The sequence below is a fragment of the Girardinichthys multiradiatus genome, chromosome 14, assembly GCF_021462225.1.
Source record: "Girardinichthys multiradiatus isolate DD_20200921_A chromosome 14, DD_fGirMul_XY1, whole genome shotgun sequence".
NCBI classification, from domain to species: Eukaryota; Metazoa; Chordata; class Actinopteri; order Cyprinodontiformes; family Goodeidae; genus Girardinichthys; species Girardinichthys multiradiatus.
In genome coordinates this window covers 2,087,261-2,112,247 of record NC_061807.1, presented here as the reverse complement: position 1 = coordinate 2,112,247, position 24,987 = coordinate 2,087,261, and the positions used below count along the sequence as shown (strand labels likewise).

Sequence of the window (24,987 nt, the reverse complement as noted above, 5' to 3'; positions counted from 1 at the left end):
TTTTTCAGTTTCCTGAAACACATCATTCAATCAGCTGGCCAACAACAGAACATCCAGCCTCATCTCATGAGCAGTTAAACACGAACATGGAAATGATACCAAAGATTAATTTGTAACCTTCTTTTATGAGGTAACCAGACATTTCCCTCTCCAAGTCACATGCCCGGAGTGAGCTCTGCTTAAAGCAGTGATGTCTGTTGGGACTGGAAAATGGAGAAGTGAGAAAACCATTTCCAATTTCAGCCAAACCACTGTGGTTAGTTGACTTTGCTCTTTGGTGAACTTCAATGCTCTGTGATTTCTAAATATTTAAATCCTGATTACCTTTTCTCAATCATCTAAAAAGTAATAATTACAAAAGAATGTGTTAAACTACTGTGTGAAATCTTTTTGTATTCCCAAAGCATTCTCTTTAAAGTACAGCTCCACACAGCTTTAGCACTAAATGAGGAGGTTTGCATCAAAAACAATTAAAAATTGTTACAATAAAAATTGTTGACCGTGAGCCTCAGACATACCTGCTGTATTCACATTAGGAGCAGTTGGTTCAAATCTTCCTTAACTGGCCAAACTCTTTCTGCCAGCCTCACTGAGCTTGTACTTTCCTCCACTTCACTCTTGTGTGGAATACCACAGGGCTTAGTTTTAGGTCCCTAATCCTCTGTCATTGTTTTTAATCGGCCACCCTCATTTCTGCTTTTATTTTGAAACCATTTTGTTTTTGAAGCCTTCCTTGGTCTACCTCCATCTTTCCTCTCTGTGTTGTTGCACCAACCAACCTGTTTTCTCAAGAGCATGCCTGGAATAAAATTGGAGGGGTTTATTGCAACTGTTGCAGTTGTTGTTCTACATTTCTTCCAACCTAACTTTTATTTCTTTGTTTAATTCTTCTGTTTTTGCACTTTGTATTGAAACTGGAGTTGTGCAAAAACCAATTACCCATTGAATTAGGCCTAATAACATTATTGCTGACTTCAGATTTCCTGTTTATTTCATCAAATTCTATCAGTTTTAAAATTGCGTTTTGCAGTTTCTTTTTTAGTTAATGCCTACATTTAGGTAATTACTAGATTTCGTCTCTAGTCTAATATTGTTTCAGTTGTTCCTGAAACAGTTGGACATATCCCTGGTCCATTGTGATGGTTTAGAGTGTTTTACAGTTAAAAACTGGAAATGTTTGTCAAGAAAAAGACAATATTGTGACTGAAAAGTAACTTATTTAATTGCAAAGTGTTGCTACTTTCTAATGCAAACACCACACAGGTGAATTCATGTAAGGGCAAATTTCAACTATGTTTCTGGAGAAATGTAAATATATATGTTTTACTATCAGGCAGAACGTAAAATAAAATCATCTGTTGACATTTAACAAGTTAAAACATGCATAATAGATTGGTTTCATCAGACAACATAGAAGGAAATGCTTGTTTTATTTGTGCAATTTGACGTTTTTTTAGTTGAGACACTTTATTCAAACAGAACTAAAAGTGAAGATTACTGCTACTGCAAAGTCTTGAAAACATCCCATTGTTTATTGTAAAGAAATACATAATAAAAAATAAAAACTTAATAAAAAATATTACATGATTTTTGTTTTATAGAATTTAGAAAAAAAAAATCCCATTTATCATTATTTAATAAAACCACATTTTTAAACTCATATCAGAGCTCATCTCTGCATTTATCTGAGAACATTAAGGCCTCCTTGTTAATATTGGCAGCTGCTCTGATTGCAGACTTCATCGCAGTCTCGATCCAAGCGTGAGAGAAGCCTGTGTGTTCTCCAGCAAAATGAATCCTGTCTTCACTGCTAAAGAGCTCAGCAGCGTACTCCAAGTGTTGATAAGGGGTTAAAAGAGCAAAGGCGCCGTGGCTGTATGGATCCTGACTCCATTTCTTAACTAAAACACCGGTGCAGAGAGTCCTGACGCCCTCACCATGCAACAGGGCTAAGTCTCTGAGAGCCAGCTCTTTCAGCTCTTCATCACTGGCACCGAGAAAGAGGAGGGAGTCATCAGACCAGGTGTAGGAGGCCAAGAGGACCCCAATGGAGTCATTTCCTGGGAAACCATGGCTTGGGTAGTAGATGAAACGTGAAGGGCGATCGGTGATGCTCTTTCCCCCTTTGATCCCATCTTTCTCCCAAAACCTTTCACTGAAGGTCAGAAGGATTTTGGTGGAGCTGTCATAATGGACTGACCTCAAGGCTTCCATCTTTTGGATGGAGAGCGGTGGGTCGAAGTCCATGTAAAGAGCTGCTCTTGTTGTAGTTGTCACCAGGACGACGTCGGCATTAATATGGCTGAGAGAGGAATCTCGGTCCGTCTGGTAGGAGACGGTGACGCCTTCACGTGAGCGGCTGATGCGCTGAACCTTGGAGTTCAGGAGAATAGGGACATGAAGCAGCGAGAGAAGACCATTGGGGAGGAGGTCCGACCCACCAATTACCTCGTAGTACCTTAAAAACAGGAGAGAAAAACTGGTGTCATCACTTGGATTTATCCAGAACTTTACCGTGGATATTTGTAATGATAAATACAGAGCTGGTTAATAAGGGAGTGAGTCTAAAACATAAAGTGCTTTTAATCCTTTGGATTCACAAAACTTCAAACCTGGGTAAATACAACTTCTAATGAACAATAGCATATTATAAAACATCGGAAGATGGTTTAAAATTGATGAGAGTTTATAACTTGGTGCACTATAAAATTTTGCAAGTTATATTTAAAATACATGACATCAGAAAACTTAAAAAAAAAGATTTATAAAAATAAACAGTATTTAGAATTTGAGAGGATCAGAGATAAAAAAAACAAAAAAAAAAACAACCTAAAGTCAGAGCTAATCAGATGTATCATTTCTGTTTATGGAAATAATCTAAATTAATCTGTCCGAACAAAAAATATAGATTTTTTTATTTTCTTTTTCAGTCCCCAGGGAGCAAGAAGCAGACTACACACTATACTCCATACACAGCAAGTTCAAGCAAGTCCAGAGACTGTTCATGTTTTGTTTGCTCTGTTAGTCTTAATTCTGGCAACTGGCCCAACAAGGACAAGGTGGAGATGGAAAATAGACAACACTAGAACAACACTAGCAAGAACAAAGCTGCACATATAACCTGCTATTACAAACATGTATAGAAAGTATTTGTAGCTTTGCAATTATTTTGGATTCATATGTGAACCCTGGAAATAAAACTCCCATCCTGTGCAGCAAACACTCTGGTGGCAGTTGACAATACTTCACATCATATCATCTATGTTCAGAGAACTGTTTTTGTTTATGACCAGTCAGTGAAATACAGCAGCAAGTCTGGATGATGAGGAAAGTAAAAGAATCATTCTACTTCCATACAGTAACAATAAACCATTTGCTATTCTAGAATCGCCAGAATTATTACTTTAAATGACAAAACCTTGCTGCTCTGGTCCAACCGCAACACTAAATATAAATCCATTTATAATGACTGTTGGAGTCATCCATTTTGGTCGCACAGCTGAACATGCACAGCTCAACAGACATCGCAGCTCTGACGGATTATAAAGCCAGCGGAAAATAAACTTTCGTTGCCATGTCCAGCGTATGCGTGGAGGCGCATATCTGGAGAGACAAAAGCTCGCAGGCAAACATTTGCTCCACAAGGCCATTCCTGGAAGAGCTTAAAGCTGGAAATCTGTCTGATACAAGAAGGTCAGAAGATTCATATGCTGAACGAAGACGGCGGGGGGGCATGAAACAGTTCTTCATATTTTAATGACTCCGTGTTTACAGTTGTGTTTTGGGGTTCATGTTGTTATTTGCAATATTCTCATTGTTGCCAATGACCGGAAGCTTAGTGTGTGGTGCAGGCCTGTGAGAGGCGTGAGTTGCAACCTCCGGAATTAGCAGCTTATAGTCAGTGAGTCATTTTCTACCTCTTATTCCATAGTGGGTCGCGTGGAAGCCGGATGCCTATCTCCAGCAGTCTATGAGCGAGAGGCTGTGTACACCCTGGACAGGTCGCCAGTCACAGGGCAACACCCAAACAACCATGTACCCACTCATTCATACACCTAAGGGCAATTTAGAGAGAGCAATTAACCTAACAGGCATGTCTTTGGACTGTGGGAGGAAGCCGGAGTACCCGGTGAGAATGCACGGAGAGAACATGCAAACTCCATGCAGAAAAACCCAGGACCGTCTTGCTGCAAGGCAATAGTGCTACCAACTGCTCCACCGTGCACCCAGCTTATTGTTATTTGAACAAAAACCCAGTTCAACAGGACACCGTGTCGGCGTTGTTACAATATTTTCCCCTCCTGGACGGATAAGAAGTGTACTGTTTTTTTTCTTTGAGGTGATCACGGACGCATGATTTTGTCCATGGTTTGCTCTTCAGAGACACTCAATGCGCATATATTTTTCTTTTATTATTATTGTTAGGTAGTCATTTTTATCCCCTTTGTGTAGAATAGTGCTTGTTAGTTAGGTGAAGGTTTTGGACCAGAATAATGGTATATCAGGATTATTTGGGTTACAATAAATCTTCATATATTTAATTAAGAGAAGTGCAAGGGTGATTTATCTGTCAAAACAAGGTCGAAGTTCCCCCACTTTCGGTGAAGCGGTTGAATAAACAGCGACATTTAGTGGTTTGGTTAACAATTTATCAATAATTGATGATTAATAGCTAATTGTAATTATTAAGAACTTTGAGCCCATAACCACAACACCAGATGACATCTCTGATTTTTATTTGTAAGTAATGATTTTTGGTTAAGAAATAGTTTTCCTGAATTATGATTTTTAATTATGATTTTTGATAAATATTAATTAATCAATAATCATAATCCTTACATGACAAATAAACTATTTTCAGTCCTCCCCCTTTCATTGATTGAGTTTTTTAGTTCTCAGATTTGATTTCCAACTGTGGTAAGGACATATCTTGTATGTAACATAAATATTCTGCCGTAAAATGTTGTGAGCTGTCGGGCCTTACATGACGTTGTCACTGATGTCTGTTTGGTCATAGATCATCTCTGTGAGCGCGGTGTACATGAGGCTCTGCTCATTAAGAAGCTCTCCAATCATCCTCATGGCCTCACGGCTCAGACCTCCTTCTTCTTTCAAATATTCCTGTTAAAAAAGAAGGAAAGAAATATTCTTGAGGTACCATTTTTTTATTTCCAAACTTTATTTCCAAAGAGCCATACAGCATAATGATAAACGTAGCAGTAAGTTCATAGGTTGATTCTTCAAGTTGTTCTGGATTATTAAAGCAAGGAGTGCAGCTTGTAGTTATGACCACGGGTGGGCATCATAATAGAAAAATTATACATGTATGCAGTGATAAATGTTTTGAAATGACAACTTTCAGTTAAACTGTAAGGTTATTTTCTTAGGTTCAAGGTAAATACTGAAGCTGAGTAAATACATGCATGATGTCCATGTTTGTTTCTGTCAAGTTTTAGTTTTTTTCTGGCCAATAGAATGTTCGGACCAGCTGGTAAACACAGTGTTTCTCATTTGGATCTGGAAATCCTGGAGCCATTAGTTTAGCTGCATCTTAATAATTTGGGGGTTATATTTGACTGATTTTACCTTTAAAAGAAGATTCAGTACGTTTGCCGTGATTTTTAAGACTGAGTTTCTAAAGTGAAATCATTTTCAAACATTTATAAGGTGATCCATGGTTTAACTACGTTCCAATTGAATTAATGTTTATTTGCTAGTGTCAGTCAGGGCTGCATGTCTGACTGCTGTTGGTCCAGAATATTGCAGCTGGTCTTCTGAAAGGAGCTAAAAGGCGTGGATGTATTTCCCTGGTGCTTGCCTCTCTTCACATTTCTATTCTCTAGAGAATTGATTTGAAAGTTTTATTGTTGACCTAAAAGGCTATAAATGGAAAGGTTCCTGGATATCTGTCTGACCTCCTGCAACTATATGCATCCTCCTGATCCCATACATCTAATGATCATTTGCTTTAAGCTGCACCAGGGTTCAGACTGGTCCACAGAGGTGACTGAGTGTTAATAGTTGTAGCCCCTAAACTGTGGAATAAACTGCAATAACACAAACAGGCTCCAACATTCATGTTTAAAAAACACATCTGTGCTCACTGGCTTTTATTACAGCATTTACAATGTCGCAGTTGATTTAATTGTGCTACATAAATAAAGTTGAACCTGGTTTTGATGGTAATAGGCAGATAATATTATAAAATGCAATTAAACAATTTAATCTTCACCTTCTCCATTTACCCAGTTAAAAGTAAAAAGTTCAAATGATGCTGCGCTTTACCTTCACAGAGTAATGATCGTACTTTCTCAGAGCAGCCTTGCAGCCATGAACTTCTACTTCATCTTTAACCTACAAAACAGAAAGAAAAACTTAATCAGAATCAGCTTTAGAATCAGAATCAGCTTTAATGGAGATTATAGAAGCGACAAAACCTTGAGGTTTTATAGTTGCTGTCGCTGCAACCATCTATTACGTTAGTTCCTTCTGGGCTTTCCAAGGAAATGTAAATTACAGGAAGTCTGGAGTTTGTTTCACGACATGTAAACCAATTTAAACCAAATCCATCTGAGCTTAATATCCTGTAAGTTAAACTACAGTTTTACTCAGAAGGAGCTGAGGAATGAAAAAATCATGGAACAAGTTTTGGCAGCACAAAAATCTCTCCCTCTTATCGAAGCAACTGACTTGGTCTTATGTAAAATGAACACATGAACTCCAACCAAGTATTTGTATTGCATTTCATAACAGGATGGTATCAGTATGGCTTGTCTATACAGGTTTGCATGTCCAACCCAACCGTTAGATTTCTATCACATACAATACATATGTCTGTTGGGATTTACACAAACCTTTTAAATGCCTCGGTTTGGTGACATGAGAAATGAGAACATGATTAATACTTTTTTTTTATTATTAAAGTGATATCTAGCACATTGCATTATGCAACACACCCTGAAAAATAATACTTTACTCATTGGCATCTAGACGTGAGTTACATCTGAAGTAAGCCCAGATCATCTTGCAGCCACCATTATGTTTCACTGTGGATATGGTGACCTTTTGGTGATCTTCAGTATTCTTTTGTGCCAAATTTAAATGTTTTGGAATTGTGGTCACAGATTTCAAGTCTGGTTTCATTAGACAATAATCCAATTTTCCAAATGATTTTGGGAGATTTTCGTCAGGCCTGAATTTTTGTTGTTTTTGAGAAAAGGTCGCTGTCATTTAACCCTGCTCCTTAGTGCAGACCATCTCTGAGGACCTGAGATGGTCTTCACACATAGACACTGTTCAAAAGAAGGCCCAGCAGAGACTGTACTTCCTGAGGCAACTCAAGAAGTTCAACCTTCCACAGGAGCTGTTGGTCATCTTCTACACTGCCATCATTCAGTCTGTCCTGTCTTCATCCATCTCAGTGTAGTTTGGTTCATCCACAAAACAGGACAGGTCCAGACTGCAACGAATAATCAGGACTGCGGAGAGAATAATCAGGGTCTGACCTTCCCTCCATCCAGGACTTATACAGGTCTAGGGTCAGGAAAAGAGCTGCTAAAATGTCTGCAGACCCCACACACCCTGCACATAAACTGTTCAGAGCTTTACCTTCAGGCCGCCGCTACAGAGCACTGTTCACTAAAACCAGCCGCCACAAAGACAGTTTCTTCCCCCAGGCTGTTTCTCTGATGAACATTTAATAGAGTACAGAACAACAGCATACAGATGTTGCAAATGCACCTTTTCTATTATATATGTGTATATTGTACATTGTAAATTTGTATATTCTGTATTGCAAAAACAGAACAAAAGAGCAAAGTGTACCGGAGTCAAATTTCTTGTTTGTATGCACAAACTTGGCAATAAAGCTGATTCTGATTCTGATATGGAAAATATAGGGGATTTGTGTTGCATTATGAAAACAACCAGTGCTAAGCAGAAATTTCTAGAATGAGTTTAGTGTTGCAGACTACTCCTGTATGCTGATTATGAACACTATCATCAATTCTAATACAAAGACTGAGAAAATCTAAAGCATTGACATCCTCTTAAGCTGAGATCATTTGAATCTGTTGCACCAACATTTTCTCTTTCTCAGTTACCTTCTGCAAAGCTCTCTGCAGCAGTGCATCGGCGGACAGCCCCTTCTCGCTTTCTTTCACTTTGTAGTTGAGGATATCAGGGTTTGCTTTGACTGCATACATTTTTTTCTTCACTCCATTGACCAAGTAGAAGGTGTTGTTGTCATCCATCCTGAACTTGTTCAACTTTAGGCCCAGCTGTTCCACAAACCAAAAGACGATGCTGTCGATAAAACAGTTGATAGTGACTGACCTAAAACGTGCTAAAAGAGACAATGGTTTATTCTCATTTTACACCCAGAACTGCTGTTTAGCTTATTCTTTCATTTTATAGTAGCTCTTTAAGCTTTCTCTGATCATGTCTATAGCAGGTTTGAAGACAGAAAATGTTTATTTGTTTGTAAAACTCACTGGTGAAAACTTGGGATTCTCATGGCCCCAAGTTCAGCATACCAGCCCTCGTTTTCATTCCTGTAGGTTTCCACTCGTCCACCAACACGACCACTGGCCTCTAATATGGTTACCTTGTTTAAATAAATTAATAACAGTGTTATGGAGCCCATTTTTTAAGTCAGACTGTCTTGTCTTGCATTAATCTTCAACATTATGAATAAAAATTTAACTAATCCTGGAGATAGGGACAATTTAAAGGGGCAACTGTGGTGACGGTGGTAGGGGTTCGTCCTGTAACCGGTTGTGTCCTTGGGCACAACAAATGCCTTGCCTAATGATGGTGGTCAGAGGGCCCAGTGGTGCCAATTGTATGGCAGCCACATTTTTCTCAATCTGTTGCTACAATGTAGTCTACCACTGTCAGTGTGTGAATATGTGTATGAATGGGTGGATGACTGATTGTACTGTGAAGCACTTTGGGGTCCTCTGACTTGATAAAGCGCTGTAGAAGTGCAGGCCATTTACAGAAACCAATTTACATAACTGTGAGTGGAAGCTGGAGTACCTATGGAGGAACATGCAAACTCCATGTAAGACCCCAGAGGGGGTCAATGCACGGTGTTTAAAATACTTAAGATCCATGTTGGAACTGGGTCTGCACTGACTATGTGTTCATCTCTCTGGTCCAAACTTCTCAGACTCAGAATGATGTCTTTTGCAGGTCAGATACTGACCTGAATCCACTTAAAAACATAAATAATAACTTCAGCATGCAGTATGAATAAAATACTGCAAATATTTAACAAAAAATGTAATTCCAGAGGTTCAGATTTAATTTGTGTGGGGCGAAGTATAAAGTAATGTCAGCCTGCTTGATTTTCAGTAAAGACACCTTCAGTTCAGTGGTTCAGTTGGACAGTTGAGTTAGACAGTACTGTTTCCCTCTGTTTGCGTTGTCTATTCTGCATTGGGGACCAATTTAAACTCTCACCCAAGATAAGCAGGTACAGAAAAATGTATGGATTGACAAAAAGCTTGATTGAGAAGTAAAATTGTCAGTAAGAGATTAATAGACATTTGATAAACTAGAACATACAGTAATAAGAGGGTTACATGTACCTGGTGTCCAGCATCTTGAAGCAGTTTCGCTGCTGTCAGCCCAGCCATGCCAGCTCCAACAATAACTACATGATTAGACTGATTGATATGAGGAAGGCCATGTTTCACCGTCTTCATCAGTACATGTAAGTCTTTGTCCCCCAAACAATCAGTCAGATGTTCCTTGAGACTGCGAGCAGCGATGTGGCTGCAGCACATAGTCAGCAACAGCAGACTGGCGGCAGCTGGATGCACCAACAGAGATAAAACCAGTTACTCAAAATGACAGGATTCATTGGGACCACGTTTAAACTAAATATAAAACTTTCATGTACAGTTCAGAATGATCTGTGACTTGCTTTCAAATTCACACCTAGATTATGCTAAAAAATTCAAAACAAGAGCTTGGCTCTAAACTGGGTCACATGGTTTTAGTTCAGCAAGAACCCAAAATCCAAACTTTTATCAAATTAACCTCAAAGCCAAAAAACAGAACTAAATATTATTTAATGTTTTTTTTCCTGCAGACATGAAAGAAAAGAACGGAAGTGAGACTGCTGATGCGTACCTTCAACAAATTGAATGTTTTATTGTCATTCATAACTTCAGCTTTAGTTATGCCTGACCCCGAATTGTCCTTACAATGTAGCTGATATCCAGATCAAGCACCTATCAATCAGTTTCAAGAGTAAATACTTACATAACCTGGATTTCCCCTCAAGCTGACCCATCTCTGATGTTGTTGTCTTATCTCCTCTCTCTTTGGTGCAGATAATCAAGCAGAAATAAGATCTGAAAACATGTTTCAGTCTCACCTTTAAATATGACAAAACTTTATACATTTAGTTGATATGTCGAGTTTAAATTTTCTTTTAAAAGTCTTGAAAGAATTTCACATGAAAGCAGTTAAGGAAATTATAAAATGAAATGTAAATACCATACTATCTATGCAACATGTTCCATGCTATAATCTCGATGATTATCTGCTATATTATCTTGCATTTTATTTTTAATTCCATATGCAGATATATCTTTAATTATCATAATTTAAATGTTTTTTTGTCAACAATAAATAAAGAGACCACATATAAAATCTAAACAGCTCTCAGGGTCAGATATGGTAGACGTTTTTGTAAGTGACCAAAATTCTCTCTGGGCTGCTTTTATGAGATAAAAACTTTAAAACCAAAATTCTAGAAAGCACAGATTGAGAAATAAAGAAAATATTCACAAAATATCAAAATGTGAATAAATGTGAAAGTTTCTTACCTACAGATCCACCAGAAAGTCAAACGTGCTGCTTTTGTTGTTTGCGAGGTTGCAGTAAACACTTTCAGTTTTGCCAGATTCCTTTTTTTTGCAAGACAAGTTACACTGCATGAGTGTGTGACTCATCTGTTTAATTATTAAGTTACCAACAAATAACCAGAATAAATAAATAAATATCTAGAGCTATGATCAGAAAACAAAGATCTACTTCAGTGCCAATAAAAGAGGAACAAGGTTTCATTTTATGTGGTTGTTTCTTGTATTCATGCCAAGTCACACGCCTGGCATGGAAGTGAATGCTTGGCACCTGAATATATTTTCATCCTGCTGCATTAAAGGAAATACTTTGACATTTTGTTTGAGGAGCTGCAATTTACAGTCAGCATCTTATCCCCTGGAGATTTTTATCTGAATGACTTTAGTTTGGATAAATTGAAGGATGTTTGGACCAGAACGTTTAGTTAACGGTTGCTAAGAATGAAGCCATTTCCAAAATGGATTGCCAATATGATCCAATGTAAGCAACCAACCATGATATGGACCATGAAACCATAACAGCTTTCAGGAAAAAGTGTATGCATAAAGCACAATGGCAGTTTTCGGACTGGAGTTGTTTAAAACACCTAAAATCCACTTTGGAATTGGGTCTGCTGACTATGTGTTCACTCTCTGGTCCAAACTTCAGATGCATGTCCTTTTTTACAGGCGAGATACTGACCATCATATGAACTCACCCAAAAAACCCAATAACAACTTTATCATGTAGCACAAAATAATACTGTAAATATTTTTGAAAAATAAAGACATTTTGGAGTCAAGGATTTAATTTGTGTGGGCAAATATTACGTAATGTCAACCCTTCTGGTTTTCAATAAAGACACTTTCAGTTCGCCCGCTCAGTTGGACAGATGAGTTGAACAGTACTGTTCCAAAGAGGAAGCTGGACAGCGTGTGTGTGTTATGCAAGACCAGTGAAACAAAACTCAGCTTTATTGGGAGTAAAGTACTGGTTTGCAACATATGACCACCCTAAGATGTAAGTCTGGATTTTTTAAAGAAGCAGCGTTCGTTGCCAAACAGTTTTTTAATGTACCTGGATATATTTATCACAACTACAGTAAATTCTATTGCCGCTTGCTGCCATATTTTCCTTTTCAATATTAAAACTTTAAAAACACACGTTTGTCTGCTTTCAGTTAGTGTTTGGTTTATTTAGGAACATTATGATCCTACTTACTTTATAAATTACAGACCATGTACAATGAATCAAATTCCACTGAATATATTTATGTTCAGAAATCACATGGAACCATAGTGTGTAATAAAAATATTAACTTCTGTAATGTATACTGTATTTTGATCATTTAATGGGAATTCTAAATCTTTGATGATAAAACTAGAAAAAAAGTGAAGTTACACAGCAGTTTCGAAATGTCATTCATCTTCTATACTGCTTATTCCATAGTGGGTCATGGGGAAGCTGGTGCCTATCTCCAGCAGTCTATGGGCGAGAGGCGGGGTACATCCTGGACAGGTCGCCAGTCAATCGCAGGGCAACACACAAACAACCATGCACACACTCATTCATACACCTAAGGGCAATTTAGAGAGACCAATTAACCTAACAGTCATGTCTTTAGACTGTGGGAGGAAACCAGAGTACCCAGTGAGAACCCACTTGTGCACTGAGAGAACATGCATGCAGAAAGACCCCCAGCCGGGAGTCGAACCCAGGACCTTCTTGCTGCAAGGCAACTGTGCCAGTTTCGAAATGTTCAAAGCCTAATTCCTTAAGAATCTAGGGATTTACCTTAGTTCAGTTTTATTTTTGAAGCACCAATAAACAACACATGTCATCTCAAGGCACTTCACAAAGTCAGTTCAGTCTAATCATAGATTTCAAGTCAGGTACATACATTCCAATTACTCCTAACTATCAAGCAGTGCAGTCAGATTCAGTTATTTATTCAAATTAGTTAAACGTTTTTCTATCTAAGGAAACCCAGCAGATTGCATCGAGTCAGAGACTTGTGCATGGACTTGTTTTTCAGCGTCACTCCTGGACAGGATATTTCAAATTTTGGCAATGTTCTGGAGGTGAAAGAAGGAAATCCTAGAAACCTGTTTAATATGGGATTTAAATGACCTGGTCAAAAATAACACCAAGGTCTTTTTACTTTATTACTGGAGGTCATTTAATGCTAGACTTAGAAAGGGCAAGGTGTGGGGACGCTCACAAGCCATTTCCAACATGGATTGCCAATATGATCCAATGTAAGCAACCAACCATGATATGGACCATGAAACCATAACAGCTTTCAAGAAAAAGTGTATGCATAAAGCCCAATAACAGTTTTCGGACTGGAGTTGTTTAAAACACCTAAAATCCACTTTGGAATTGGGTCTGCTGACAATGTGTTCACTCTCTGTGTCATGGTGTGGTTTTGGGTTGGACCAAAGCACAGACAAGAGCTTGGTAGCAGCATTGTGAAATGGCAGTCATCAGCTTTATTCAAAAAAAATATCAAAACATAACAAAAACACATTGCAGGTACTGACCAGAGTCTGGATCCAAAAACTTACAAAAATCTGTTACACTGCGGGAACATGGCATGAATGAGGGTAGCGAGTGTGAACAAACAGAGGAACCAGCAGGGAACAAAGAGCACAGACCAAGTAATATACAGGGAGATGTGAGAGGAGAACAAAGGACAGATAATCAAAAAGACACAGAACAGGTGTGGCAAGGAGACAGGGAGGCTGAAGGGACAGGTGGAACTGATTAACCAATAAAGAGAAACAAAGACCTAAGCAGAACAATAGACTAAGATAAAATAACCAAAACATAAGAAATCTAGAATAACCAAGAGGTAAAGGAAACAGAGGAACTGGAAGGAACAGAAGAATAACTAGAACCTAAGGCCTAGGCAAAAGGAGACCATAAAGAAACCCTGACTACAAAAGTAAACAGTGATAGAACAAACTGAGAATGAAGCAGAGGAAATGATGACTAGAATAAAAGTAAACAGTAACTAAAGCTAACCTCTAAAAGGAGGGACTGGAGAATAAAGATAATTAGAGGAAACAGAGCTAAGAGGGACAATGAATGTAAAGGGGACAAAAACTGAGTAATTAACAACTAAAAGAGGAAAATTAATGACGAGAGGAGAACACACTGGGAGGCAAAAGGAAACCAGAACTGTCAGAACACAGAAAGCAATAAACATGAATACAAACCCTCAAACAAGAAACATCTAGCAAAACAAAACACAAAACCACAAACAAAGTCCAAAATGTCACATCCTGACACTCTGGTCCAAACTTCAGATGCATGTCCTTTTTTACAGGCGAGATACTGACCATCATATGAACTCACCCAAAAAACCCAATAACAACTTTATCATGTAGCATAAAAAAAAATACTGTAAATATTTTTGAAAAGTAAAGACATTTTGGAGTCAAGGATTTAATTTGTGTGGGCGAATATTACGCAATGTCAACCCTTCTGGTTTTCAATAAAGACACTTTCAGTTCGCCCGCTCAGTTGGACAGATGAGTTGAACAGTACTGTTCCAAAGAGGAAGCTGGACAGCGTGTGTGTGTTATGCAACACCAGTGAAACAAAACTCAGCTGTATTGGGAGTAAAGTACTGGTTTACAACATATGACCACCCTAAGATGTAAGTCTGGATTTTTTAAAGAAGCAGCGTTCGTTGCCAAACAGTTTTTTAATGTACCTGGATATATTTATCACAACTACAGTAAATTATATTGCCGCTTGCTGCCATATTTTCCTTTTCAATATTAAAACTTTAAAAACACACGTTTGTCTGCTTTCAGTTTTAATTCTAGTGTTTTGTTTATTTAGGAACATTATGATCCTACTTACTTTATAAATTACAGACCATGTACAATGAATCAAATTCCACTGAATATATTTATGTTCAGAAATCACATGGAACCATAGTGTGTAATAAAAATATTAACTTCTGTAATGTATACTGTATTTTGATCATTTAATGGGAATTCTAAATCTTTGATGATAAAACTAGAAAAAAAGTGAAGTTACACAGCAGTTTCGAAATGTCATTCATCTTCTATACTGCTTATTCCATAGTGGGTCATGGGGAAGCTGGTGCCTATCTCCAGCAGTCTATGGGCGAGAGGCGGGGTACATCCTGGACAGGTCGCCAGTCAATCGCAGGGCAACACACAAACAACCATGCACACACTCATTCATACACCTAAGGGCAATTTAGAGAGACCAATTAACCTAACAGTCATGTCTTTAGACTGTGGGAGGAAACCAGAGTACCCAGTGAGAACCCACTCGTGCACTGAGAGAACATGCATGCAGAAAGACCCCCAGCCGGGAGTCGAACCCAGGACCTTCTTGCTGCAAGGCAACTGTGCCAGTTTTGAAATGTTTAAAGCCTAATTCCTTAAGAATCTAGGGATATACCTTAGTTCAGTTTTATTTTTGAAGCACCAATGAACAACACATGTCATCTCAAGGCACTTCACAAAGTCAGTTCAGTCTAATCATAGATTTCAAGTCAGGTACATACATTCCAATTACTCCTAACTATCAAGCAGTGCAGTCAGATTCAGTTATTTATTCAAATTAGTTAAAAGTTTTTCTATCTAAGGAAACCCAGCAGATTGCATCAAGTCAGAGACTTGTAGCAGTAATTTCTCTGAGCATGTAGCGACAGTGGACAGTCACTGGTGTTGACTTTGCAGCAATCCCTCATACTGAGCATGCATCTAGCGAGAGTACAGAGGAAAACTCCCTTTTAACAGGAAGAAACCTCCAGCAGAACCAGAATCAGGCTCAATGTAAGTGGCCATCTGCCATAAGCGACTGGATGTTTGAGCGAACAGAGCAGAGACACAAAAACTAAAAAAAGCACTGATCCAGGAGTACTTTCTGTAGGAAAGTAAAGTGAAACATTAAGGGTAAATTATTGCTCCTTTTGGGGTTTCAATTGGGAGAGATGACACCTAAGCAAATGAACTCTGAGCCAGTTTTCAAGTCTAGAGTATGAAAGAAAGCACATACTGTTAGTCACAGTAGAAGCTCAGCCTGTAGCTATGTGTAGGAGAGAGACAGAGTTAAACACTGAACGACAGGGCCAAGTGTATGATCTGTAGAAGGTGAGCATTAAGTTGTTGGCAGCAGAAGCTCAGATGAGACCGAAGTGCTCTGTTAGGAACATATGGACCAATCAGATCTCTGATGTATGATGGAGCTAGATCATTAAGGGCTTTATATGTGAGGAGAATTTTAAATTCTATTCTGGACTTAACAGGGAGCCAATGAAGGGAAGCTAAAATAGGAGAAATACGATCTCTCTTTTTAATTTTCATCAGAACTCTTGCTGCAGCGTTTTGAATCAGCTGAAGGCTTTTAACTGCATTTGTGGACATCCTGATAGTAACGAATTACAATAGTCCAGCCTTGAAGTAACAAATGCATGGACTAGTTTTTCAGCGTCACTCCTGGATAGGATATTTCTAATTTTGGCAATGTTCCAGAGGTGAAAGAAGGAAATCCTAGAAACCTGTTTAATATGGGATTTAAATGACATGTCCTGGTCAAAAATAACACCAAGGTTTTTTACTTTATTACTGGAGGTCATTTAATGCTAGACTTAGAAAGGGCAAGGTGTGGGGACACTCACAAGCCTCTGGCTGACTGGGTCACCTGTCTGTGGCTTCAGGTTTCAAGGAAAACGTTCTTACTATTGTCTGTGGTTTACAACCGAGCAGCAGTTCAGACTACCTGATCTTTTTTTAGTCTCTGGATGATGTTGTGCAAGGGGCACCATCTGGGAGTTCTGTGGTGATCCTGTGGGTGTCATGGAGTGACATTTGTGGACTCTGTTTGTGGCTTTGTGTTTGTTTACCTTTTGCTTAGACTTTTCTATTTTGGTTTTTGTATCATATTTTTCTTTTCTCCCTCTTCTGCCTCCTAGTGTTTACTACTTACGTTCTTTTATGGTTGTTTTCTTATTACTTTGTATGGTTTATTATTATTATTATTATTGTAATTATTATTGTAATTATTATAGTTCTTGGTCATCCCTGGATTCTCTAGTTTTATTTCTCTTTAGTATCTTGGTGGTTAATTGTGTTTTATTTGTTCCTTTGCACTCTTCTTGTTTACTAGTTTATTTTCTGTTTCCTTTCCAGTTAATTCAGTCAGTGTGGTTAGGTTTGTTTACTTTTGTATTCAGGTTTTCTTTATGGGTTCTTTGTTTGTTCTTAGGTTGTTATTGTTGTTCCTATGTTCCCTCTAGTTTCTCTGTTTACTTTAGTCATGATTATTCTAGTTTCCTTATTCCCCATTTGATTATTTATCTTTGTCTATAGGTTTGCTTGGTCCGTGTTTCTGTTTATTGTTTATTAGTTACTTTGCCCATCCTCAGTCTTTGTATTTGTTTCACCTGTTCCTTCTGCTTCCCTGCCTCCTTGTCGCACCTGTTCCGTTGATTATCTGCCTTTGTTATCTCACAGTATATAAGTTGGTTTTGTGTCTTTGTTCAGTGCTGGTTCCTTGTGTTCGTCACACCTCGTTCTCGTCCATGATTATGCTTTGTTTTTTGCCACGTCTTGCCTTGGGAAACCTGCAGTGAATTTGCTACATTTTTGACCTTGTAAATAAATCTTTAAATTTCTAAGATGATCCTGCCGAGCTCTTGTCTGCACTTTGGTCCGATCCAAAACCACATCGTGACAGTGGGACTACAATGCAAATGTGGGGAATAATAGTGTTACCTGGAGGGGTGTGATTGGGAAGAACAGCCTGCCCTGTCTGCAGTGATTAAGCAGTGTTTTGTTACTGGACTTCTTTCCAAGGCATTAGATGTCAATAATAAACACTGTGTTTGGGAGGAAGAGGTTTATAAGCGTGTTGGATACCGGGCCACCTTAGATCATTGATTGTTTTTATTGTATCATCAGACTTGACACTTTTTGTTTTGCACACTCATGTGAAGATGGCTGCCAACTGAGCAGCACCTGGTAGAGAGGTTGGGACCTCTCGAACAGACCTGGTAAACCCCAATAGGTGGTGAGGGTGAACTGGGAACATCTGGCATAAGAACCTGTTTGGGTTGTTCTCATTTCAACCCTCAGGGGGGATTTCAGGCCCTCATTTCAGATGCACACAGAAGAATGAGTGCTATAATATTGTTGTATGTATTATGTATTATTTTAACCTCTGCCTTCCTCCCTCTCTGTTGGATGGAGTAAGGGGAGTCAGGTTTAGCCTAAACCGGCACAGTTATGATTGAGGAGCAAACACACCCTCCATTTCTGCTACTTGTATGACCCCTTCTCTTTTCCAATGGTTATAATCAGTCTGACAGAGAGAGGTACCCCAGTCCTTGTGGTTTTTAGTATAACAATGGCCACCAGTGGGCTCTACATGGACAACCTTTATCAGTTTATTATTTTCCTTAGTACCCCTACACAGAGCCCATTCTAAAATGACCAAACTCTAACACTCAGTAGTTTATTCTAACCTCGCCACCAACCCCACACCATTCCAAACCCTTTGTGAAGTGCATTGAGACGACATGTGATTTGAATTGGCACTATAGAAATGAAACTGAATTGGACAGAATTAAAAATAAACTATAGGGCTTAGTTATAAGTATGACTCTGCATTCTATCTACCGTAAAGTATGTGTAATTGTGGTTGAAAAGTGAAAGGTCAAAAGAAATGTGCTAGAAGACGTCCAGCAGTGTTTAAATATATTTAAAAGGTGGTTAGAATTGATCAAATGGACTAATCAAGCCTGAATTTTCATATTTTTTCTTTAGGCTTAATAAACTAAAAAAGAATCTAATCTTTGTCTGTTTTACTGGATTTATTAAGAACAATGACTTGCTGACTTGAAATAGCCAGAAAAAGAAAATCTAAAACATTTTATTAGACCTATTTCAATGGAGGGTAGTCGTGTTTGTCTCACAAACATGACTCCTTTTATTAAATGCTTGTCTCCAGTTTCAACCCACCACCTTCAGACACAAAGAGAACCAGCAGAGAACCTTGTGGCTCTCTGCGGTCTACTGACTTTTCCACATATACATGCCACAGTCATTAGAAATCGATAGTTTTCATGCAAAAAGGCAAATGCAGAACCATTCATTTGTTACTGAACTGTGCACACTTACTTTGACAATGATCAGGCTGGTATGAAGTACTGAAAGAATCTGTCTGTTTCGACCTCATCCAGATGCTGTGTTTTCAGCTCTTTGTTGTTTAACCGCTTTCTCCTTCCTTCACGCTGTATGTCACCCTCTCTTTACCTCTGTATGATTTTACTGTTAAGTGTTTGATGAACATGTTCCGCCTTCCTGGCAGCTCTATCAGCTTATCACCAGGCTGAATATCTGCTGTTGTCTTGTAATGCCCTACTGTTTGAACATCTTGATAGGCTTTATGTACCTTTTATCAGCCTTTTTGTCTGTGTTCCAGGCAAGGCAAGTTTAATTATATAGCACATTTTATTAACAGGACAAGTCAAAGTGCTTTACATGATGAAAGAAAGGTTGTGCTAAAGATTATGTTTTAATATTTTAGAGCAGAACAAAGCACTTCTCAGAAAACATTTTAACCCATTCATTGATGAACTCAGTCCCTTTTGGTCCATATTGTTTTTTTACCATCTGTTTTATCACTTCCTCAACGCTTTGTAATATCCATTTAAACACCTGGCACCCATCGACACCTCAAATGGTTCGTCCTCCTGCATACTGCTCTGACACCACATCCACATTTATTCAGTCTGAGCAAAAACTACTAAGAAAACCTATAGCTCAGCTACATTGCTTTCAAAGCTCTAAATACAAGAAAAACATGTGTCCTGAAAAAGTATTCAACAAAAAAATGTGTTAACAGCAAAAAAGCACAAAGAAATACATTCTAACGTGTTTTTTTAATTCTCATCCTGACAATGTGTTTAGCCCCAGTTGGATGGTTTAATTGAAGCTCCACTCCTAAATCACCAGAACGTCCAAATGTAGACTGATATTGAGACAGGTGAGAGACCAACCCTTTAGTTTTGATCCTGTTTTTGATCCCAAGAATCTGAAAGGTTTCAGAAACAAAGTGAATGTGTTCAGATAACAGTGTATGAAAGAACACTACAGGTCCTTCTCAAAATATTAGCATATTGTGATAAAGTTAATTATTTTCCATAATGTCATGATGAAAATTTAACATTCATATATTTTAGATTCATTGCACACTAACTGAAATATTTCAGGTCTTTTATTGTCTTAATACGGATGATTTTGGCATACAGCTTATGAAAACCCAAAATTCCTATCTCACAAAATTAGCATATCATTAAAAGGGTCTCTAAACGAGCTATGAACCTAATCATCTGAATCAACGAGTTAACTCTAAACACCTGCAAAAGATTCCTGAGGCCTTTAAAACTCCCAGCCTGGTTCATCACTCAAAACCCCAATCATGGGTAAGACTGCCGACCTGACTGCTGTCCAGAAGGCCACTATTGACACCCTCAAGCAAGAGGGTAAGACACAGAAAGAAATTTCTGAACGAATAGGCTGTTCCCAGAGTGCTGTATCAAGGCACCTCAGTGGGAAGTCTGTGGGAAGGAAAAAGTGTGGCAGAAAACGCTGCACAACGAGAAGAGGTGACCGGACACTGAGGAAGATTGTGGAGAAGGGCCGATTCCAGACCTTGGGGGACCTGCGGAAGCAGTGGACTGAGTCTGGAGTAGAAACATCCAGAGCCACCGTGCACAGGCGTGTGCAGGAAATGGGCTACAGGTGCCGCATTCTCCAGGTCAAGCCACTTTTGAACCAGAAACAGCGGCAGAAGCGCCTGACCTGGGCTACAGAGAAGCAGCACTGGACTGTTGCTCAGTGGTCCAATGTACTTTTTTCGGATGAAAGCAAATTCTGCATGTCATTCGGAAATCAAGGTGCCAGAGTCTGGAGGGAGACTGGGGAGAAGGAAATGCCAAAATGCCAGAAGTCCAGTGTCAAGTACCCACAGTCAGTGATGGTCTGGGGTGCCGTGTCAGCTGCTGGTGTTGGTCCACTGTGTTTTATCAAGGGCAGGGTCAATGCAGCTAGCTATCAGGAGATTTTGGAGCACTTCATGCTTCCATCTGCTGAAAAGCTTTATGGAGATGAAGATTTCATTTTTCAGCACGACCTGGCACCTGCTCACAGTGCCAAAACCACTGGTAAATGGTTTACTGACCATGGTATCACTGTGCTCAATTGGCCTGCCAACTGTCCTGACCTGAACCCCATAGAGAATCTGTGGGATATTGTGAAGAGAACGTTGAGAGACTCAAGACCCAACACTCTGGATGAGCTAAAGGCCGCTATCGAAGCATCCTGGGCCTCCATAAGACCTCAGCAGTGCCACAGGCTGATTGCCTCCATGCCACGCCGCATTGAAGCAGTCATTTCTGCAAAAGGATTCCCGACCAAGTATTGAGTGCATAACTGTACATGATTTGAAGGTTGACGTTTTTTGTATTAAAAACACTTTTCTTTTATTGGTCGGATGAAATATGCTAATTTTGTGAGATAGGAATTTTGGGTTTTCATGAGCTGTATGCCAAAATCATCCGTATTAAGACAATAAAAGACCTGAAATATTTCAGTTAGTGTGCAATGAATCTAAAATATATGAATGTTAAATTTTCATCATGACATTATGAAAAATAATGAACTTTATCACAATATGCTAATATTTTGAGAAGGACCTGTATAAGGCTTATTTTCATATGCTGTTTAACTACACTATATTGCCTGGGGTTGCTGTGTTAAAGATCAATCCAGCTTGAAAATGAATATTTGCATTCATCATTGTGATGACATATTTAGGTTTAAAATAAAACATCTGAACTCCTCGGATCAGGAGCAAGACTGAGTGGATTCTGTGATTTATTCCTCTAATCTGCACAATCAGCTTAAAAACATGAATCTACAATAACAATGATAAAGCCTAGTTCCTGTATTTTTACAGCATATAAACATCAGTATCTAGATGTGTAAAATGTTAATATTGTCTGAAACGCAACATGCTTAAGGATCTTGTTCTGTTGCATTTCTAGATTCTTTGGTCACAAAGCTCAATCCAATGCATGCAGGCATCATTTTCCCTGTGATATCATATTAATTTTGAGATACTTTAACAGCTCAGGTCGCTTCAAGGGAGGATACAGTCTTGCCAAAACCTGATATTAATAAATTCAATAACCTAAAATTATTTGGCTGCAGTTAAGAGACTTAATGTATTTCATTTTTTTTTGTATAGCACAATTGTTTGTGTGATTCCTGATGAATTCAGTTCAATTCAGTTTTATTTATATAGCGCCAATTCACAAGACGTCGTCTCAAGGCACTCCACAAAGCGTTTACAATGGTGCGGGGTTGTTGGGGAGGTTAAAATAAACTACTGAGAGTTTGGCTATTTTAGAATGGGCTATGTGTAGGAGTACTAAGTAAAATAATACACTGATAAAGTTTGTCCATCTAGAGCCCACTGGTGGCCATTGTTATACTTAAAACCACAAGGATTGGGGGTATCTCTCTCTGTCAGACTGATTATAACCGTTGGAAAAGATAAGGGGTCATACAGGTAGTAGAAATGGAGGGTGTGTTTGCACCTCAACCATAACTGAGCTGGTTTAGGCTAAACCTGACTCCCCCTTACTCCATGGTTAGGCTTAATTGGAATGTATGTACCTGACTTGAAATCTGGATGATTCCACTAAATTGATTTAGCCCATTTTAAAGTTACCCACCTTTCACACAATGCAACAGGAAACAACTCTCGCCAATTATTTTTACCTCTACCTTCCTCCCTCCCTGTTGAATTTATGTTGATGTGTATTTGAAGACATAACTTCGAAATAAAAATATAATAAAGGCCTAACCAAAAAATCTCACAACCCCTGCAGTACCTCCACACATCCACTAGAGGCCATTGAAGACATCATTAAATGTGCCTGGTTTACACCACATACACATTCAACCTACTTCACACACACACACACAAATCCACCCACACACACATTCAGACTCCTGCACCCATACAAATAATGCAGAAGGCTGAAAGTCATACAAACACCGATTCATATTTCATTAAACTGTCTATTGTGATGCCAGATGCAATGCAGAATGGACAGTTAATGATGCATTTGGGATACCTTCTCCAGAGCAGGGCTACCCTGGCACATGTAAGCAACCAGCTTCTTCATATGGTATGCCTGAAATGCAGATACAGAGAAACACAGTTCCTCATACTAATAATAATAATAATAAATATATATATATTACTGTCAAAATGGTGCCATTTCTTTCTCTTTATTTTTTGCTTTTATAAAACTAGTTTAGATTGTATTATAAATGCAGTTTAGGGTGATTTTCAACACCAAACTCTTTTTGTTTCACAATTTCACACAAATTTAAGGCCCTGTAATAGAACTATACTTTAAACAGACACTACAGTCTTAAAGTTAAAAAAAGTAATAAAACAACTTGTACATTTTTACAGCTTTATAAAGACACAAACTTGTTTTGGTAAGATGTAGGCATCATTTATAAACCAATTTTGTAAAAGGATGAGGTGAATTAGGTAAAAGTTGCCTAATAAACCTAGAAAAGGGAGGCTAAAGGAAATGCTTTGAGTAATTATATTTAGCTGCTGTCGGATATTATTCAGTCAAGCTAAAGACAGTCCCTAAACTGTGTTCAGTAACTGCTTCAGAATATTTATGATAGTAGATCATGACACCACACTGTTAAACAAAAAAGAAAACCGAATCTAAACCAGTGTGAGAAAACCGGCATTGGACAAGTCACATCTCAGTGAAACAGGAAATGAACCAGCCACATGCAGACACAATAACCTCAGTTTCATCTGCAGGGTACCATCACAACCACCAGTGCACCAGAGAAACCCACCAGTTCCTCCATATTCGACGGCAAAGACCTCAGAGCTGCTGAGCCGTTCGCTTCAGCAGCAAGTTTTTAGGCTCAAGAATAAAACAGAAATGTCCTTTATTGTCCCTCAGTGGGGAAATTCAAGTTATTTAGCAGCAATGTTACAGATAAATGGAAGACTGCAAATGCACATGACAGCAATCATACTATAAAATAAAACAAAGATTCTACAGTTAGAAAAACTGTTCATTCATGAGAAGGATCATACTCGGATTCTAAGAAATGTACAATTGAGTGAGTTAATACAGGTCCTTCTCGAAATATTAGCATATTGTGATAAAGTTCATTATTTTCCATAATGTCATGATGAAAATTTAACATTAATATATTTTAGATTCATTGCACACTAACTGAACTATTTCAGGTCTTTTATTGTCTTAATACAGATTATTGTGGCATACAGCTCATGAAAACCCAAAATTCCTATCTCACAAAATTAGCATATTTCATCCGACCAATAAAAGAAAAGTGTTTTTAATACAAAAAACGTCAACCTTCAAATAATCATGTACAGTTATGCACTCAATACTTGGTCGGGAATCCTTTTGCAGAAATGACTGCTTCAATGCGGCGTGGCATGGAGGCAATCAGCCTGTGGCACTGCTGAGGTCTTATGGAGGCCCAGGATGCTTCAATAGCGGCCTTTAGCTCATCCAGAGTGTTGGGTCTTGAGTCTCTCAACGTTCTCTTCACAATATCCCACAGATTCTCTATGGGGTTCAGGTCAGGAGAGTTGGCAGGCCAATTGAGCACAGTGATACCATGGTCAGTAAACCATTTACCAGTGGTTTTGGCACTGTGAGCAGGTGCCAGGTCGTGCTGAAAAATGAAATCTTCATCTCCATAAAGCTTTTCAGCAGATGGAAGCATGAAGTGCTCCAAAATCTCCTGATAGCTAGCTGCATTGACCCTGCCCTTGATAAAACACAGTGGACCAACACCAGCAGCTGACACGGCACCCCAGACCATCACTGACTGTGGGTACAGCCTATTCGTTCAGAAATTTCTTTCTGTGTCTTACCCTCTTGCTTGAGGGTGTCAATAGTGGCCTTCTGGACAGCAGTCAGGTCGGCAGTCTTACCCATGATTGGGGTTTTGAGTGATGAACCAGGCTGGGAGTTTTAAAGGCCTCAGGAAT

The 24,987-nt window shown here is 38.7% G+C and overlaps 1 protein-coding gene across 2 annotated transcripts; it reads right to left on the bottom strand.

The window, feature by feature from the left end:
- Positions 1 to 1,411: 1,411 nt before the first annotated feature.
- Positions 1,412 to 11,046, bottom strand: LOC124881161 (L-amino-acid oxidase-like). 2 transcript variants are annotated; one of them, XM_047386694.1, is made up of 8 exons: positions 10,842 to 11,046; positions 10,273 to 10,387; positions 9,594 to 9,817; positions 8,493 to 8,605; positions 8,103 to 8,304; positions 6,286 to 6,354; positions 4,985 to 5,121; positions 1,412 to 2,458 (listed from the first exon to the last, which is right to left on the bottom strand). In XM_047386694.1, the coding sequence occupies exons 2-8, from the start codon at positions 10,301 to 10,303 to the stop codon at positions 1,663 to 1,665; spliced, it is 1,572 nt and encodes a 523-aa protein (XP_047242650.1). In that variant the 5' UTR covers positions 10,304 to 10,387; positions 10,842 to 11,046; the 3' UTR covers positions 1,412 to 1,662. The 2 variants fall into 2 exon arrangements, with proteins under 2 accessions (XP_047242650.1, XP_047242649.1); XM_047386693.1 differs by having other exon boundaries at positions 10,273 to 10,364.
- Positions 11,047 to 24,987: the final 13,941 nt, after the last annotated feature.